General features: G+C 43.1%; 1 protein-coding gene across 8 annotated transcripts in view; it reads right to left on the bottom strand.

Moving 5' to 3' along the window:
- Window positions 1–4,838: 4,838 nt before the first annotated feature.
- The window catches only part of MAD1L1 (mitotic arrest deficient 1 like 1), a 999,035-nt gene continuing 983,787 nt past the window's right edge, over window positions 4,839–20,086 (bottom strand). For all 8 annotated transcript variants that reach the window (XM_056804306.1, XM_056804308.1, XM_056804307.1 and 5 more), the window contains one exon: window positions 4,839–5,855. In XM_056804306.1, the coding sequence (XP_056660284.1) occupies window positions 5,697–5,855 (159 nt within the window). In that variant the 3' untranslated portion in view covers window positions 4,839–5,696. The remainder of the gene's footprint in view (window positions 5,856–20,086) is intronic.

Here is a 20,086-nt window from a genome sequence, read left to right as displayed (position 1 = left end):
TGTTATCCTCACTGTGGTTCCATGGTATATGAATGACTTCTTCTTGGCAGCCTGTAATATATATATATATATATATATATTTTTTTTTTGGGGGGGGGGGTCTGATAGTTCTTGAATTTGGGTATAATATTCCTGGGTGTTGTCAGTTGGGGATTAAGTACAGGAGGTGATCTGTGGAATCTTTCAATCTCCACTTTTCCCTCTTGTTATAGAATATCGGGGCACTTTTCTTGGATAATTTCCTGTAGTATTATATCCAGCCTTTTTCTTTTGTCATGGTTTTCTGGTAGACCAATGATTCTTAAGTTGTCTCTCCTGGAATGATTTTCTAAATCTTCTGCTTTTTGAATGAGATGCTTCATATTTTCCTCAATTTTTTCATTCTTTTGGTTTTGTTTTATAGTGACCTGCTGCCTTGTGAGGTCACTTAATTCTAGTTGTTGTATTCTGGTTCTTAAAGATTGGATTTCATCCCTGGATTTTTGGTCATCCTTCTCCTTCTGGTCTGATTTTCTTTGGAGGTCATCTTTCATCCTCTTTGCCTCATCTCTCATTTCCTTTGCTTCATCTTTCATCTCCTTTGCCTTATTTTCAAGCTGGTTGATTTTGGCTTTCAAGACACTATTTTTCTGTTTCCAGATGATTTATCTTAGTTTTTAAGTTCTTTTCCCAATTGTCTTCAGCCTCTCTTAATTGTGTTTTGAATTGCATTTTGAGTTATTCCAAAGTCTGTATCCAATTTGCTGGGATCTCTGATTTATCATTTGATGATCCCTCCTCCTCTGTTCTGTTTGTTGCCTGTATAGAAACTGTCTATTGTAATTTCTTTCTTCTTTTTCTGTTGTTTGCTCATATTTACCTTTCTTTACTCCTCATAGTTGTCTGTGCTCTTTCTCCTCTCATTTTTTTGGTTTTGGCATTTTCTGTCAGTCTTCCCTCTTGGAGCTTTGACAGAACATCTCTCTGTGCAGTCTGTGGGGGAGGGGTGTTGGAGTTTGATCTTCCCTGTCCTCTGGAGGCTTTTGATTGGATTAAGTCCAGCAGTCTGTGGGGGAGGGGTGTTGGAGCTTGGGCTTCCCTGACCTCTTAAGACTTTTGATGGGATTAAGTTCAGCTGGGTTGGGCTGGATGTGCTCTGAGGCCAAAACCTCCTGGAAGGCTGAAGCAATATAGAGGGTCTCCACCTCTTTGACCAGGCTGCCTGCTCTGTGTTCTCTCTCCAGCTCCTTCCCCACCACCCTTCTTCCATGCTTTGCACCTGGCATAGCCCTGCACGCAAGGTACACCCTCCAGACAAACACCTTTGCCCACCTAGAGGTTCCCGCTGCCACTGGAGTCTTAGCGCTCTAGATGTGGGGGGGGAGGGGTTCTGGGACCTTCCTTCTGCCTTCCCCTTAAACCTGAGTATTCTTGAATTCTGGCTTTTGGGGGACATACCTTTTGGATTGAGTCCAGCAGAAGGGTTCCTTGGCTCTGTCTTGTTGTTAGGTTTGATTTTCAGTCCTCTAGGAGCATTTAGTTTGTAATTGGTAAGGAGGTCTGAACTTTTGCTGCTTCTATGCCACCATCTTGACTCTGCCTCCATGGCTATTCTTTCTTAACTCTTACTTTCCATCCTAGAATCAATACTATGTATTGGTTACAAGGCAGAAGAGTGGTAAGGGCTAGGCAATGAAAATTAAATGACTTGCCCAGGGTCACTCAGCTAAGAAATGTCTGAGGCCACATTTGAACCCGGGACTATCCCTCTCTAGGCATGGCTCTCCATAAATATTTTCAAAGGAAAAGACTGGTCTTGATAAAAAATCTGGCTCCCTCCTAAAAGGATATCAAGACATACCCTCAATTGAGGTAGAATTCAGTCTGTTTTCCTGAAACAAAATGGTGGCCATTCTCTTTTCAAATGGGCATGCCAGTTTCAACACATTTCAATGGCATATGGCACCTTGATAATGAGAGAGATGGGACTGAACTGAATGTGGCAGTTTCCAGAATTACTAGTTATGTTACTAATCATGAGATTAAAAAAAATAAATTGCATATGCTGTCAAAATTGAGCAATGTCAGAATCATAAGTTTGGAAGGTATCTTGATCAATCATTCAGCCCATTGCCATGCTTCTATTGGACTTGTCCATTCTAGCCTGTCAGTGTAAGTCCCCAGAGCCTGCTTCTTTATCTACCAACAACTCTCCATTTTCCAAGCTAGTGGATGGGAGCTTGAGCAACAGAAATATGAAATGATGGATTATGTACCTGGGAGTTCTCCATAGCATCTGAATCCCAGAAATAGAGGTCACCTAGCCAGAGAGCCAAAAACTGGAAAAAAGCAGCCTTGCTTGTGGATTCAGACTGCCCTCCTTCTTCAGCTCTCATTCTCCATTTACCTTTTACCATTGAGCAATGACATGTTTGCCAGAAAGGCAAACACAGACTCCTTGAATGATATGAATAACTGTGGAACCTTTAGCAGTCCTTGGAAAAGGATGAGGCTTCCACTCTTGCTATTTGGAGGGTGCTGCAGGCCAAGGGTTCTCTGTCTCTCCAGAGAAGGGAAGGGCAGTGAATGTGGCAAAAGGCTGAAGCTGGGCAAAAGTAAAGATGGTTGACATGGGTCAATGGGGATAGGATTGGGGATTTAGACTCTAAACGATCACCCCAGTGCAGATATCAATAATATAGGGAAATAGGTCTTGATCAATGACAAGTAAAACCCAGTGGAATTGCACATTGGCTATGGGTAGGTGGGGGGTGTTTGGGGGAAGAGAAGAGAAAGAACATGAATCTTGTAACTATGGAAAAGTATTGTAAATAAATTAAATAAAATTTTCCAAAACTGGAAAAAAAAAAGGAAAGATGGTGGACCTGTGATGGCAACTTGGTCCAGGAGCAGATTTCCCCTAGACCCAGTAAGAGGAGACGTGGACTCAATTTCCCAATATGGTTGAAGCAACTTGAAGTCTGAGTATGGGATTCCAAGTATACAGCCTTCGACATCCACATGATATTGTAGAGAACAGAGAGTTCTGCCACCTGAGTGACAGAAGCAAAGGGCCCATAATACTCTGCCAAGTGCTTTTCTATGAGCATGAACATCTGTGAGAAAAGGTGGTGCTGGTCAGCGCAGGCATTTCAAACTCTCTGAACATCCACACAGCCATGATTTTTTTTAAACCTTTACCTTCCGTCTTGGAGTCAATACTAAGTATTGGTTCCAAGGCAGAAGAGTGGTAAGGGTTGGGCAATGGGGGTTAAGTGACTCGCCCAAGGTCACTCAGCTAGGAAGAGTCCAAGGCCAGATTTGACCCCTATGTACCCAGCCGCCTCCCCAGCCCTGGTTTAATCTTTCTCCAACTGTCTCTCCCTCCATCCACGGCGTCCCCAGAGATCTGGAGGGTGCCCAGTAGCTGCATCCTCTCTCAGTGCTCCAGGGATACTGCCTCATAAGCAGCTGTTTGGTATCCTCTCTTGTCTGCTCCCAGTAGCTCTCTGTCCCTCCCCTGACCTGCTAAGAGAGGGGGCTTCTGGTAAACATATTAATGAATTACTGGAGCTCCCCGGTGAAGAGCCAGAAAGACAGAGCCCCTATTGCTGCCTCATCCTTTTACGGGGAGGCTGACGTCACGACTCATTTTCTCCATGACTGACAATGGAGGCCCCAAGTGCTGCACTTGCACATTCATCAGGCGATGTTCCTCTGGCATCAAATGCCAGCTAATCCATCTTTTGCCCGAATTCTGTAAATGGCAAAGCTAACTTTCCTTGCTCGTTGGTTGAATTTCCTAGGAAACCCTGTTCTTTTTTGGCAAGGTCCCGGGGTGGGGTGAGCCAGAACTGCCCCTTCTAGTTTACGACGGGCCTTCTTGTGTGGTGGTGGGGGGTCTCCCCAGCTCCTGCCCCCCACTCTGAGGTCCACAACCAAAATGAGTTGTTCCATCGCCTTTCATGGAAGGGTGAGGCAAGCCCTGGGGAGCCACGAGGAAATGGCCAAGTAACCCGTGGCAGGAGCAGACACCTCGGAAAAGGCGCCGCAGCAGGGAGACCCGGGAAGAGTGGCGGGAGGGCGTCGCGGCAGCCTGCCATCGTGGGGATTTTCCCGATCTACCGCGCGAGGTTGCCAACCCTGATGCACAAACAGCCTTGTTTAGATCCCCGATGGGGGTGGTTCCATTTCATCCTAGCCTGAGTCGTGGCCTTGGGTTCAAGGAAGGAGATGTGATCCTCCCAGGGCTGTTGCTGAAGAAGGGGTAGCTGGGGAGGAGGGACTGGGTTTGGGCCACGAGCAAACCCCAGGGGGAGCTGGCGTTTCCTCCTGATTCCCTCCTGCAGATTCTGCTGGGGACTGAGGAGCCACCTGCCACCATGAAACGCTGCTTCTAAGGAAGCGGCTAGATTTGAAAGCAGTGTTGGTGGGACGACAGAAGCCTCTGCACGTGGCAGGCCCAGACACTTGCTGGGGCTGAGGATGGGGAATGGGCTGCTTGCTGGAGAGGACACCCTTCAGATGTCCCTCAGATCCACACACCCCCACTACACTTGCCCCAGTTGAGAGGTTTTTGGGTTTTTAACCCTTACCTTCCATCTTAGAGTCAGTGCTGTGTATGGGTTCAAGGCAGAAGGAAATAAGGGCTAAGCACTGGGGTGAAGGGACTGGCCCAGGGTCACCCAGCTGGGGAGTGTCTGAGTCTAGGCCTTGCTCAGAATCCACGGAGCCACCCAGCTGTACCCCCATCCCCAAGACTCCCCTGTCAGCTGCTATGTTCCAGCTACTGCCCATGGATGGAGGAGAAGCTGAAAGCTAAGACAACACACAAGTGCACCTGGACAGGAGGGAAGCTGTAGGAGGTGGAAGGAAACTTTATTGTGCAAAGATAAACAAATGCCTCATCAGTAGATAATGTTTCCCAGATTCCCAAGCTGTGCTGATAGAGGAGGCAGATCCTGGGGGGAAGGGGGGATGGGACTGCAGTTATGGGGGGAGGGGAAGAAAGGCAGGGGGCAGGCCCACAGGGTCCCATGGCAATCACTTGACCCCTCAACCGCCCCCTCTCACTTCTAGGAGTCTGTCTTGAAGACCAGACAGGATAAGATGTCCAGTGAGATCTAAGCTCGGTCTATAAGGCACATTGAAGTAAGAAGAGGAGACAGCCATGGATAAGGAATGGATTTGAGGGTCTTGATAAGGTGTCACCTCAAAGAAAACAAAGTTAAGGCCCTGAGGTCACCTTCCTCGAGGTTGATCAGTTCTTACAAGTGGTTTAACTTTTGGGGGCTGCTGGTGCCCCTAATGGGGGCTCCCTGAGGAATGGGCTCCTGGATGCTATCAATGAGTTTCTGGGGCTGTCACCATCTGTGGGGGCTAAGGGATACAACCCAGGAAAGAGGAGGCCCTGGAGAGAGCAGCATGCACTGCTCTGTGGTAATATCTGGGGAAGCGACAGATGGTGATCTACAGATATCAAAAGCCAGGGTGATAGGATTAGGTCAGGTGGGACAGGAGAGGATGTTTGGGACATCAGTGAGGGGTGAGACAAATGGAATCTAAAAAGCAAGGTCACCTGCTCTCTTCGTATCCTTTTCAATCAAAGCAATGTGAAAATGGGGGATACTTTAAACCTTTGGGGGGGGGGATAAGGGTAGCCTCAAGCTCTCGTGGCCTCTGCTTAAGGCACTGGAATCCCAATAAGGCAGCCTGGCTTAGGTGATTGTCTGGCGGCTGAAGAGGTCAAGGGTCACTGAGCTGAGGAACACAGGGATGCTGTCCTGCTGCAGCAGGTGGAGGTCGATGAGCTCACGGATGGTGCGAGAGAACTCTGTCTCCAGAAGTTGCATCTTGGTTCTTGAGGGACTTGAGGCCTGCAGGGAAATCCGAGAAGAGAGGAGGGAGCAACAAGGTAGGTAAATCAGCATGGGGGAAAGAAGATCGGAAGGGAAAGGGGAGGAGAAGAGGAGGAGGAGAAGAGGTAAGGAGGCAGTATGGGTAGGATTGGAAGAGAGATGAGATGGAAGAGAGCAAACAAAAGATGAAGAGGTGAAGAGAGAACAACAATTAGGTGGGGAGAAGGCACAATAGGTGGAAAGAGGAGGTAGAGTTTGGGCAAGTAGAAGAGAGGAGGAGGGGAGAGAGAAGAGGGAAAAAGGAAAAGGGTGATGGAGTCCAGGTGAGGAGGGAATGGATGGAAAGGAGAGATAAGATATGGCAAAGAAGAAGAAAGGGGAAGGAAAGGAGTGAAGAGGAAGGACAGGGAGAGTGAGGGTGGAGAAGATGAAGGGGGAAAGGAAAGGTGAGGGAAAAAATGAGAAAATAAGGACAGAGGAGAGGTGGGACAAAGAGGGGAGATAAGACATATTAGTATGCTGGTAAAGCCTCTCCTTCCTCCCAGTTGTAATGGAACACTGCCCTTCCCTCACCACGGAGTCATCATTTGTGTAGATCACAGCCTAATCAAGGTAGCGGTAACCACTGCCAAGCAGGTGTGCAACGTAGAGTCTAATTGGACCATTATTATTAAAGTTCTGCATTTCTAGGATCTCTAAACAATCCCCCCCTGTGAGCCTCGCCTGTGTAATGAGTTGCCTAGTGGCAGGAAGGGCGTCTAAACTGCCTCAAGAAGGGAAAATGTAGTTTCCAGGGGCTAAAACATTAACAGGTGCCAATCCAGGCAAGAAACACAAATCTGGGCTGCCCTGGGGAGGCTGCTTTCCCAGGAAGCAACGTTCAAAGGAAATGAAAATCATTTCAATTCATAGACTGTTTTGAACTGGGGGGTGGGGACTTTGGGGAAATCATCATGCCCCACCTCTTCATTTGTCAGAAGAGGAAGCTGGGTCCCAGAATGGGAAAGTGTCTTGCCCAAGGTCACATGATTGTGGTTGGTGGCTGAGCCAGAATCAGACCACAGGATTCCTGATGGCCAGGCATCTCCATTTTCCTCTCTCCCACACTCAATATACATCTGTTCATTAATTCCTCTTGGTTGCCACTATTGATAAAACCTGGGACTGCTGGGAACTCCACAGACCTGAATGAAAACAGTGGCATCCTAGAATGCCCTAGGATGCTGTACAAAGCCTAAAAGGGAGATGAGGGGGAAGAGGATTATCTCCATAGCAATCCTATCATCAGATGCATGAACATTTGTTACAAGACATCAAGGATTTTCTTCCCTTTCAGAGGAATGAGTTCTAATAAAACTTCCAGTTCTCTCCTCACCAGTACCTTCTCCCTAAATTAAATCTAAAGTCTTCAACCTGGAATTCTAGTACTGCTGCAATCTGACCCATGTGCACTTTTCTAGAATTCTTTTACCCCCTCTTTTCATAAACTCTAAGCCCCTGCCATACTATTATTACTAGTTACTAATTTCTAAGCAAGTCTATGATTTTCTACTGTGGCTGGGTGGAAAAAGCACTGGATTTGAAGTCAGAGGGACTGAGTTCAAATCCTTAATGCTGGGTAAGACATTTAACTTCCTTGGTACAGGTTTCCCTATATGTAAAACAAAGGAGTTTGGCTATATCGCTAAGTACTTTTTGGCTTTAAATCTTTTTTTTTAAACCCTTATTTCTGTCTGAGTATCAACTCGAAGATAGAAGAGTAGCAAGGGCTAGACAATTGGGGCTACGTGACTTGCTTGGAGTCATAAAAAAATATCTAAGGTCATATTTGAACTCAGGACCTTCCATCTCCAGGCCTAGCTCTCTATCCATCTAGCTGCCTCTGACCCACACTTTGAGGCCCACATCAAACGACCCCTCTTTTATGAAGCTTTCCTTGATGTTTTGGGGGCAAGTGGTTTCTCCGTATTCTATAGTCCTTTGGCATTTTGTATCTCACTAAGGCACTCATTTAATTTTACTTCATATCACAGTTCACATTTTAATTATTTAATTAATATCACACATTACATTTTAAAAAAGCATTCCCTTATCTCCCCTCCTATGCAGCAAGAATCCTGGGAGAAAAGGAAGGCAGGACTCAGGGAGTCCTGAGATAGTCACTAGTTAGTCAGTCACTGGTATTCTTTGCCCCAGGCACTCATTATAGGTGAAAGTAAATAGCAGTTTAGGATTAGAGACAAAAAATGAGGAGAGTTCCAAATTAGGGTGAGAGTAATAAAGACTCATAAGTCACCAACAACCTACAAATGGAGCATCCTAGCATCCTATCAATAGTACCTAATGTACTAGAGACATGCCCTTCTCTTCCTTGCTGGCTTAATGCAGCAATAATATCTTGGAAGGGAGCATCATATTCCAACAGTCCCTACATTTCATCAACTTGAATGTGCCAGTTAAAACAACGCTGAGTACCACCTCACACCTATCAGGTTGGCCAATAGTGCAGTAAAGGACAAGGGTAAATGTGGGAAGGCATGTGGCACAGTTGGAACACTAATGCTGGAATTGTGAACTGATCCAAACATTCCGGAGGGCAATTTGGAACTATACCCAAAGGGCTATAAAATGGTGCATACCCTTTGGTCTGGCAATACCACTACTGGGTCTGTATCCCAAGAGATAATAAAAAAGGGGGAAGGACCTACTTGTACAAAAACATTTATAGCAGCTCTTTCTGTAGTGACAAAGAATTAGAAATTGAGGGGATGTCCATTAATTGGGGAGTGGATGAACAAGTTGTGATGTGTGTTGGTGATGGAATACTGTTTTGCTATAAGAAATGATAAGCAAGGTGATTGCAGAAAGACCTGGAAAGATCTCCATGAACTGATGCAGAGTGAAATAAGCAGAACTAGGAGAACATTGTACACAGTAACAGGAATACTGTACAATGATTATCTATCTGTGAGTACTTGGCTATTCTCTGAAATGCAACGATTTGAGACAATCCTGAAACTTATGATGGGAAATGCTATCATCCATCTCCAGAGAAAGAACTGTTGGAGTCATGTTTCAGGTCAGTGTATTTAGGGTTTTACTAGGGGGTTTGGTTATGTAGGAGTGCTTTTACAACAATGACCAATATGGAAGTGTGTTTTGCATGACAATAAAAATAAAATTAAAAAAATTTGAATGTGGCCTCCAACAATGTTGATTGCAACTCATTTATCCCTGCTCAGATTGCATGGCTTTTTGTCTCTGTCCTCTCAAAAGTTCCTCACAGGTGGTTCAACTAATGTTTTGACATCATGAAGATGCCAGCTGAGCACTTAGGTTGTCCACCTTGCCACATAACAAGTCCAATTTCTCTTTCCATCTTACATTTCTTTTATGACATCATTTACTCTTTTTCTTTGAAGTTGCATTTTTGCTACATTGCAGCTTGCTCATACCCATGTCTCTTCAATGCCCTTTGTGTGACATGAATTTTTAATTCTTTCTTTCTTTTTAGCATTTTATTTTCCCAATTATATGTAGTCATTTTCAACGTGTTTTCTGAAGGTATAAGATCTAAGTTGTCTCTGTTCCTCCCTTCTCTCCCCCTCCCAGAGACAGCAAACAATTTGATCTGGGTTATACATCTATTATCATGCAAAACATATTTCCATATTGGTCATTGCTATAAGAGAAAACCCATATAAAACCAAAACCCCAAAATAGAAACAAATAAACTAAAGTGAAAAATCATATGCTTTGACCTGCATCTGACTCCCAACAGTTCTTTCTCTGAAGGTGAAGAGCATTCTTTGTCATAAGTCCTTTAGAATTGTCCTGGATCACTGGATTGCTGAGAACAGCTAAATCTTTCAAAGCTGATCTTCCCACAATATTACTGTTACTGTGTACAAGGCTCTCCTGGTTCTGCCAATTTCACTCTGCATCAGTGCATGTAGCTCTTTCTGAAACCATTCTGTTAATCATTTCTTATAGTACAATCGTATTTCATCATCATCATATATTACAATTTGTTCAGCCATTCTCCAACTGATAAACTCATTTTAAATTCTTTCAAAATTGCTATGTTCTACATCTAACAGTCATACAACACCACTGTTAAAATATCTGTATTGAAAATATGGGTGTTTTCTCAGAGAAGTTTTGAGGTTATTAAAGAAACTAGGCAACTTCCTGATCTAGTTCACTTTTCTGGTTGATTCTAAATCATTGACTATTTGTGTGGTTTGTTCCATATGATCAAATTTTGTGCATGCATACACAAACACAGATAAATAATTATATGGACATACAGGCTGTTAATCCAACTTTACAATATATCATAATCTAGGCTACAGATATTCTTATCCACTTGGTCTTTCTTGTGTGGATGGTTAGGCCAAATTCTTTTAAGCGGTTATCCTAAGAGGCTCTGAAATGTTCCAAAACTCGATCCTACTAGAACAACATCATCTGCAAAGAGGAGCATCTAAGGGATCTCATCATCCATAAGGAATCTCTCTAATTTAAGACCCTACATCTCCTGTTATGGTGGTAAATATGTTTAGCAAACATCATATGTCATCTTAGGCCTCTTGTGATTTTTGTGATCACAGAGTGCATTGTTGAACATGGTTATTTCTCATATTTTTTCAAGGAATATTTAGTGATTTTGACATAGGGAGACATTTTGTGGGAAGAGGATCTTCAAGATAACATTTTGCTCTACCTAATCGAATACCTTTTTGGTAAGTGGCAACCAATAAGCACAGTATAATCTCATGTTCTTTATGCCTTTTAATCAATTTGCATGATGGTATATTGCTTGCAAAAGTCTTGTTTTCCATTAATATCCTCATTGAAGATAACAAAATATGTATGTAGATGGGGCTCAAGAAATTTTTGGATAGAAACAAAAGGAAATATCTTTGTCAATGGCTCTGGTTGTTCTCTTATGGTATTCAGATTGTCTATTTTTCCTCATGCCTTTGATAACATTTCTCTCTTTCATATGCCTTATGAATTGATCCCTCAGTGTCCTTTCAACTCTGGCGTAGATCGCCTTTATGTCGGTTGGTCTAATACAAATGATTTCCCCATTTTTATTTTCTTTAGTCCTGTTTTTAGCACTTCTACAAATGCATTTGGGACTGAGATTTCAGAGTCCAAGTAGGGTAGCTCCAACTATTGATGGTGAAAACTGTTATAAAAATATTTGCATTTTATATGTAACATGATATATGTATATTTTATGTATAATATAATCTTATGTATAACATACATAGTATACTAAGTATATACTCTATATAGCATAATTTTATATATAACATGATATAATATATTTATATATGAATTTATATATAATATAATAAAATATAATATGTCCAAAAAATAAAAAAAATAAAAATATTTGCAGATCTTTTCTACTTTCTTTGTGGATCTTCTTCATTTTGATTCTTAAAAGACTACCTAGTTGTCTATCTTGCTAAGCTTTCTTTAAATGAACTTTAACTTGTATTTTGTCTGTGTTTTATGAAACAAAACTCTTCATCATTTTCTATTGTCTTTCTTCACAAGATTTTGCAAACAATTTAATATTCCAAACTGGTATTGCTTTTGGCTGCCCTCTCTCTGGTTGGCAAAGATGTCAAGTGTTTGTTGACAGTAGCTTTTTAGGATCTTCGGTCACCTCGTTATAACAATTATACTTACACTGATTAAATTTTTGTACAAAATTATTTTAATTGATGTTGATGCCATTTTTGCTGTCCTCTGCCCATTTGTCCTTGCTAATAAATTGTTTAAATAGCTCAGGATTGAATTAACACTTTCAAGTCCTATACTTTTCTCTTTATTATTTTTTCCTCTCCCTTTATACTAATCTAGAGATAGGAAGGATTCATAAGTCATAAACAGCCTATGTTTTCATGGGTTCACCCTGTTTCTCTTCTTTTTCAAACCTTACCTTCTAAAACGAAGTATTGATGCTAAGACAGAAGAGCATTAAGGGCGAGGCAATTGGGGTTAAAGTGAGTTGGCCAGACAAAAGCTAGGAAGTGCCCAAGGCCAGATTTGAACCCTGGTCCTTCTGGCTCCAGGCCTGACACTCCATCTACTGTACTATGGAGCTGCCCCTTCCTTTTTCCTTATTATGCTCTAGTCATCTCCCCACTGAACTCTTACAGGAAGTTCCTTGAGGGGAACCAAAGGATCATAGATTTGGAGCTGGAGTGAACCCTGCTGATCCCCTAGGTTAATGGCATTCAGAGGGGTTGAGTTCTAGTCCATGGGGAGTAAGTAAGAGAGGCAGACTTTGAACCCAGATCTCATTGACTTAAAATCCCATGCTCCTATCTAGTTCCTTGCTTTGCGCTTACTGAAATGTGATACCAAGTAGTAAAGCTCTGTGGCCACAGGCAAGTTAATTTAACTCTCTGGGCCGCCAAGTCCTCCACGGGAAAATGAAGGGGCTCAAGCAGAGGTCCCCTGAAGGGTCCTGAAAGGTCAGCTGGTCCTACGCCTACTTTCTCAGAGGAGGGAGCTCCAGGGAATGCTGGCATCTGGCTGAGAGGGATGGCAGGGGGACAGGGACGCCCACCATGTTTCTGTAGGCTGCCGCTCTTCCGGCCTTGGGAATCTGCTCCCACATCCACATCACATCTGCGTTTTACAGAGGGATCAAAGAAATTAAATGGCTTGTTCAAGGCCGTGTAGAGGAAGTGTCTGGATCAGGAAAGATTGGGGGTGTGGCACCTTGCTGAGGAACCACAAGCCAGGATTCCTACCTGCCTACCACGGGGCTTCCAGAGCTGGGAGAGCTGAGAAGACGCCTGCAGTCCCGGGGATGGGGGCACTGCAGCTCTTCGCACAGGGGGCGCAGTGACCTTGTACAGAAATCACTCCCCCAGGCCCCAGAATGCTGGGATGTGGCCTGGAGAGGGCAGAATGGTAAGGCACTTCTGGATCAAGAAGCCAATGACCCACTAAAAGTAGCTGTTTAGCAAGAAGCTTTTGAGTTCAGGCTGCTCGTTCTTACCCAACCTTTAACAATCAGCTCCAATGCCCTTTCTTCCAAGAAGTCTTGTCTGATCTTCTGCAGCAATGCTTCTTTCTCCAGGGAGCTGGCACAGCATTTTGTTTGACCTTTTCTTATTAAACTTGTGGGGTGTGTGGGGTGCTCAGGGAGGGGTAGTATCTCTGGTATGGAGGGCTTGTCATGCCCTCCTAGGGCAGCTCTCCAGTCTCTGACCCTCACCTGACACCCAGCTCTCACTTGTGGCTCCCAGTAGCTGCTAGCATGCGGCAGCGGCCACACCCCGGGCAACGGCTTCGACAGGCTGGCTAAACCTTGTGAGGGTGGCCATCGGGTCATCAACTCCTGGTGAACCAGGGCTTTGCTCACCCAGCATGTGAAGACTGCTTCGGCCGAACAGATGGAAGAAACCAACAAGAAGGTTCAATGGCTGAGATGGCGACGCAGCAAAGCACTGTGGAGTGCTTAGGGCGTGTTGGAGCACAAAAGACAACAGGGCCATCCAATGTAGCTGAGGAAGTTTCCAGGTGTAACGATTTTTCATGCCACTGGACCCAGGCTTCCAACGCCAAGAGAGTGGGACTGTCTCTGGGCATCGACTTTTCCACTTAAATCTCCTTCACGCACAAGTGTCTTTGTGCACACTCATCTATACACCATAGATGGAAACGCACAAAGACAATCATCCTCAGTTACAGAGAGACTACTACTATTAAACTTGTACGTCCTACATCGCTCCTGGGCTATGAACTCCTTGGGAGGCACACAGGCATTTCCTTCTCCCTGAGGTCCCCAGCCCCATTGGGCACTTTCATTTTTCATGGATTGAAGAAGGTTTGATGTGCTCACTTGATGACTAGATGGCAAACCATTTCATTCACATTATTGCCCTCCAGCATTTATCGCATTGCCTTCTGGGTCACAGCCTGTAATAAACACTGCATGCCTAAATGCAGAAAGCTTTTTACTAAGCACTATTAGGTTCAGCACGCTACTAAGGGGTGGTGATGTAACCAGAGAAGTCAGACAGCCCCTGCCTTTAGGAGCTCACTTTCTGATGGTGAACCAACACAGAGGGGAGGTTTAAGCTGCCAGTCAGACGGAGGCATCCCGTGGTCCTTGCCCAAGGTGTGTATGTGTGACTCTCCATACAACAGTTCTCAAGAGATAACAAGTCTATCAGGAGTTGTAGGCAGTGACTGAACTTGCCACTATTGTAATATTTGTTTATTCTTGATTAAAAAGCCAACCCTTTCCTTCCATCTTAGAATTAATTCTATGCACAGTTTCTAAGGCAGAAGAGTGGTAAGGGCTAGGCAATGGGGGTCAAGTGACTTGTCCAGGGTCACACAGCTGAGAAGTGTCTGAGGTCAAATTTGAACCCAGGACCTCCTGTCTCTAGGCCTGGCTCTCAGGGACCTAACAGTGTTCTGGTTTGACTACCTGAGGAACCATTTAACCTTTCCTCAGGCCAAACTCTGAGAAGCCAAGGAATTAAGTCAAGAGAATCCCTAACCTCTTGACCATCACTCCTCTCACCTCAAACTCTCTACCAGATTTATGGAATCTTTATTTTTCCTCAATTATCTCTTAGTTGACTTTTGACATATGCCCATATTTGCAGTGGACAGAGCACTGAGCTTGGAATCAGGAAGACTTTTCTTTCTGAGTTCAAATCTAACCTCAGACACTTCCTCTATTTGTGATCCTGGGCAAGTCACTGAACCCTTTTTGCCTCAGTTTCCTCATCTGTCAAACGAGCTAGAAAAGGAAATGGCAAACCACTCTGGCATCTCTGCCAAGAAAACCCCAAATGGGGTCACAAAGAGTCTGACCCAACTGAAACTACTGAACAACATATTTGCATAGAAAAATAAGGCAAGAAGCAACTGTGTCCTCCTGTTGAATTGTCCTCCTCTATCTCCCAGCCTGGATCCAAAGCTTAGGTTGCTTTCCAGTCTCTTCTCCTTCTTCTTAGTAAGCGCTTAGTGTTTGTAGAACTGAGGTCAAGTTACATTTCTTCCCTTATCCCTTTACTGCCCTTTGATAAAAGCATTTCTTCTGCCTCCCACTTTCTTAGGGTATTTGACATGACATAAGTGGAGCTATTACAAATTAAGCTGGCTATATAGGGAAGTACATCTACTTGTAAACAGAACCCTGGGGAGGGAAGGGAATATGCAGCGGATGCAAAGTTGGCTAGTGATAGGCTAAAATATAATGTGCCAGCTGCCTGCTGGACATCCTTACCTGGATGACCTGTCAGCACCTCTACATCAGTACATGTAAACTCATCATTTCACCTCCAAAACAGATCCCTTCCAACTCCTCTATTTTACTGATGACACCATGCTTTCCGCTCTTAAGCAGGGGCCATGACCTTGGAATTCATTAACTTTGCTTCTTCCCCATACTGAGCCAAATGCCAGGTTCTGCCTCTTACCCTCCCTTGCTTCCCATGCTGTCATCCTTGTTCAGGCCCTCATCTCTTCTCAACCAGACAGCTCCTAATTCACATTTTTGTCTGGCTCTATCTCTTCTCCATCCATCCTTTCCACTGTTGCCCAAATAATCTTTCCAAATAATATACTGTTCTCATGGTAGCAGTCTTTCAAAATTAAAAAAAAATTATTATTTATTTTTAAACTCTTATCTTTTGTTTTAGAATCAATATTAAGTATTGGTTTCAAGGCAGAAGAGTGTGAAAGGGTAGGCAATAGGGGTTAAGTGACTTGCCCAGGGTCACACAGCTAGGAAGTGTCTTGAGACCACATTCGAGCCATGGAGCTCCCATCTCTGGGCCTGACTCTAAATCCATTGAGCTAACCACCTCCCCCCATGATCCCCCCCCCCTTTTTAACTTTTACCTTTCATCTTATAATTGATACTAAACATTTCAACACAGAAGAGAGTTAAGGGCTAGGTCAGTGATAGTGAACCTTTTAGAGACTGAATGCCCAAACTTAATTTTTTTTAAATTTGGGAAATTTTATTTAATTAATTGTTAATTAATTAATGCACGTGATCCCCATCTTACTCCAGATGGGAAGTGCTCCCATTGGGCTGCTGGGCAGAGGGGCATGGGAGAAATGTCCTCAGGCATGTGTGGAGAGGGGGAGAGGAGAAGCACATAGGTTCTCCAACATGGAGTCAGGCAATGGGGGTTCCATGACTTCCCAGGGTCACACAGCTAGGAAGTTTCTGAGACCATATTTGAACCCAGGACCTCCCCTCTCCAGACCTGGCATTCTAACCACTGAGCCACCTAGCAGCCCCCCATATAGCATTTAAAAAAAATTTTTTTTAATTAAAAAAATTTCCCCAATGGTATTTTTAAATTTTTAAAAATCATTTCAAAAAAAATTTGAGTTTCCAAATTCTTTTCCTGCTCTTGACCTCCCTTCCCCTGCCTCTCCCTTCCCATTCTCATCATATAACTCTTCAATTCAAACATCTCCAGTGGCTCCTCCCTGAAAATCAGAGAGAAGGTCAGCTCCTGACCTGGGACCTGAGGCCCTCCACCGTCTGGCCTCCCACTGTATGTATATTCTACCTAGACTATGTCTATTCACACTGAGCTCCTCTTGCACGTGCTCTCCTGTTTCCATGGTCCTGCCCATGCTTCCCTCTTATATCTCAGAGGGACTCCCTCATCTCTACCTTCTGAAGTTCCTTTCTTACTATAAGGTTCAATTCAGATGCCAACTCCTTCAGGAAGCCTTTCCTGATACCTTCTCCCGGCCTCCTTTCTGCTTTCCTTCAGGGGACAGTGATTTTTCTCTATTCTTCAATTTTTATTGTGTCTACTTGGGTGTCTCTCATTTTGTCTTGCAAATGGTTATTTATACACATTCTTTCCCCTCATTAAATCATAAGCTCCAAGGGGCAGTGAGGGGTCTCAGTGGATTGAGAGTCATACTTGGACATGGGAGGTTTTGGGTTCAAATCTGACCTCAGACACTTTCTAGCTATGTGACCCTAGCAAGTCACTTAACCCCAACTGTCTAGCCCTTACTACTCTTCTGTTTTAAAACTTATACCAAGATAGAAAGTACAGGTTTTTTTTTTTAATTGTAAATTCTATAGATAAGGTCTATGTCATATATTTTTGTATCCTCAGTAACTGGCACTCTGATTTTGCATGTTTTAGGTCTTTAATAAATACATGTCGAATTATTTTTGAGGTAATTAACATTTATGTATTGCTTTAAGGTTTGCACTTTATATTATTTACCCATTTCATCCTCAAAACAACTCTGTGAAGTGTTGCCATTTTATAGATGAGGAAACTGAGGGTGAGAAAAGTCAAATGACTTGCCCAGTAAATGTATAAATATGAATGAATACAGATCTGATGAATTCAGGAAGACCACCTAGAAATGAGATTTAAGAACACTTTTGAGGATTGATAATAAATAGGTGAATGGATGGGAGGAGGTAGGGCATTCTAAATATGAGAAGGTCTATTAGAGACCTGGGTTCTAGTTCTGGCATGGCTAATAAATGCCATGGCATAGTTGATAAAGTGCTGGACTTAGGGCTGGGAAGACCTGTTTTCAAGTCTCACCTTTGACATTAATCATCCCTTAGCCTCTCTAAGATTCCATTTCTGCATCTATAAAATGAAGGGGGTGGAGCCAAGATGGCAGTATAATCCAGAGCAGCTCTGTGCCACCATGAGAATCCTTTCCGACCAATGATTAAAATAGCACCATAAAACAAATATAGGAGTGAAAGAACCAACAAGGAGAGAGAGTGAAATGACTTTCCAGAAAAACCCAAAAGGTAAGCAATTAAACATCTGGGGCACTGGGGTGAGAGGAGAGCAGACCCAACAAGATGCTGTAGCAAGGAGGGAAAAGCAAGCCACTTCCCCCCCCCCCCCCCACACACATCTGTTGTCCAAGTTTCAGGAACCTATGCTAGAGTCAAAATCCATACCCTGAGATCCTGCCTTAACAAACAGAAATATAAGCCAACCCATACCCCTTAAAATTTCAAACCTGTGGAGAAGTCTGGAGCCCCAGCCCAGGGAATTCTAGTCTGGGCTTGGGACAAGGACTTAATTCACACTTTGGGGTGGGTGATAGTATTAAGTATTAAGTACTGATCTCTTTGCCTAAAGTTCAGGGTGGAGCTCCAAGACAGGACAATCAAGGGAGTGCCTGATTGGATCAAGTACACAGTGAGATAAAAAACTTGAGCCTAAGCCTGGTGTTAGAATTTGATCAATGCCTGTCCTGAATACATCAGAGTGAGATTAAAACCTTACACCTAAGCCTAAGGAAAGTCTTTAAGCTATCAGCATCACAAGGGTCAACTGAATCAGCAGGGGGAGAAGGCTCTCAGAGCTCTCAGACATCAGGTCATCACATCATCCCCTCAAGCAACAAAAAAAAGCACCTAACTCTAAAGAAATTTTATGGAGACAAAGAGTAAGATACAAACATGGAGGGGGAAAGTAAAAGCAAAGGAAACATACCCAAAGTCCAAAAGAAAAATGTGAACTGGACACAAGATTCTGAAAGAATTAAAAAAGGAGTTCAAAAACTAATTAAGAGAGGCAGAGGAAAAGTGGGAAAGAGAAATGAAAATGATGCAAGGAGAAAGGAAAGTGATGCAAGAAGAAGTAGGTCAATTGAAAAAGGAGAACCAAAAAGTGAAAGAGGAAAATCAGGTCTTAAAAATCAGAATTGACCATCTAGAGAAAAATTTCATAAGAAATCAAGAAACAATAAAGCAGAATCGATGGAATGAAAAAAATAGAGGAAAACATGAAATATCTTATTGAAAAAAAAACTGACCTAGAAAATAGATCCAGGAGAGACAATTTGAGAATTCTTGGACTACCTGAAAGCCATGATCAAGAAAAAAACCTTGGGTATCATATTTTGAGAAGTTATCAAAGATAAGTGCCAGAGATCCTTGAACAAGAAAATAAAATTGAAATTTAAAGAATTTGTAGATCACCTCCAGAAAGAAATCCTCAACTGACAATTTCCAGGAATATAATACCCAAATTCAAGAGCCACCAAGCCAAGAAAAAATACTTCAAACAGCCAGAAAGAAACCATTCAAATAGCAGGGAACTACAACCAGGATCACAGAGGACCTAGAAGCTTCTGCATTGAAGGATTGAAATACATGGAATATGATATTCAGGAAGGCAAAAGATTTTGGTTTATAACCCAGTCATCTATCCAGCAAAACTGAGTATATTCTTTCAGGGGGGAAAATGGACATTCAATAAGATAGAAGATTTCCAAGCATTTCTGAAGAATAAGTCAGACCTAAACAAAAAATCTGAAGTCTAAAAATGAGACAAAAGAGAAGCCCAGGAAAGTAAATAAGAAAGAGAAAATTTAAGGGACTCATTAAGGTGAAAATGTTTATATGTGCACATGGAAAGAGGATTTCTGTAATTCTCAAAAATTACACTTTGTATAGAGAAGATAGAATTTATTCAGAAAGAAGGTGGAGAAGTAAGCTGATTAGGATGATATGATGTAAATGTATGATGATATGGAACAATATGTATGTATGATATGATATGTATGCATATGAATGATGTGTAAAAAATCAGTCAAGGGCAGAAAGAGAGGGTTGCACTTAAAGAAAAGGGAAGGAAGAGATAGAATGCAGTAAATTATATATACTAAAGAGGCATGAAACATCATTATAGAGAGGGGAGGATAAGGGTGGTGACAGGTGATGCTTAAACTTTACTCTCATTGTAAAGGGCTCAGAGATGGTAAAACAAGTATACTCAGTGGGGCATAGAATTCTATCTTAACTCACAGAGAAGTAGAAGGGGAATAAGACAAGGGAAGAGGGAGTAAGTTGGAGGGAGGGGAAAGTGGGGGGATGACAAAAAGCAAAACACTGGTGAGGAAGAACAGAGAAGGACTAGAGCAGGATTTAAAAGGGATAATATGATGGAGGGCAATACACAGTTAGTAACCATAACTGAATGTGAATGGAATGAATTCACACATTAAATGGAAGTGGATAGCAGAGTGGATTAAAAACGAGAATCCTACTATATGTCGTTTACAAGAAACACATTTGAGGCAGGGTGACACACACAGATTCAAGGTAAAAGGCTGGAGCAGAATTTATTATGCATCATCTAAAGTATAAAATGAAGGTGCCAGACTTGGCTTCTAAGCCAGCAGTTCTCAACCAGTGGGTCGCAACCCCGGTGGGGGTCGAACAACCA

This window comes from Monodelphis domestica, chromosome 7 (assembly GCF_027887165.1).
Source record: "Monodelphis domestica isolate mMonDom1 chromosome 7, mMonDom1.pri, whole genome shotgun sequence".
Classification (NCBI taxonomy): Eukaryota; Metazoa; Chordata; class Mammalia; order Didelphimorphia; family Didelphidae; genus Monodelphis; species Monodelphis domestica.
This window is presented reverse-complemented; position numbering and strand designations above follow the sequence as displayed.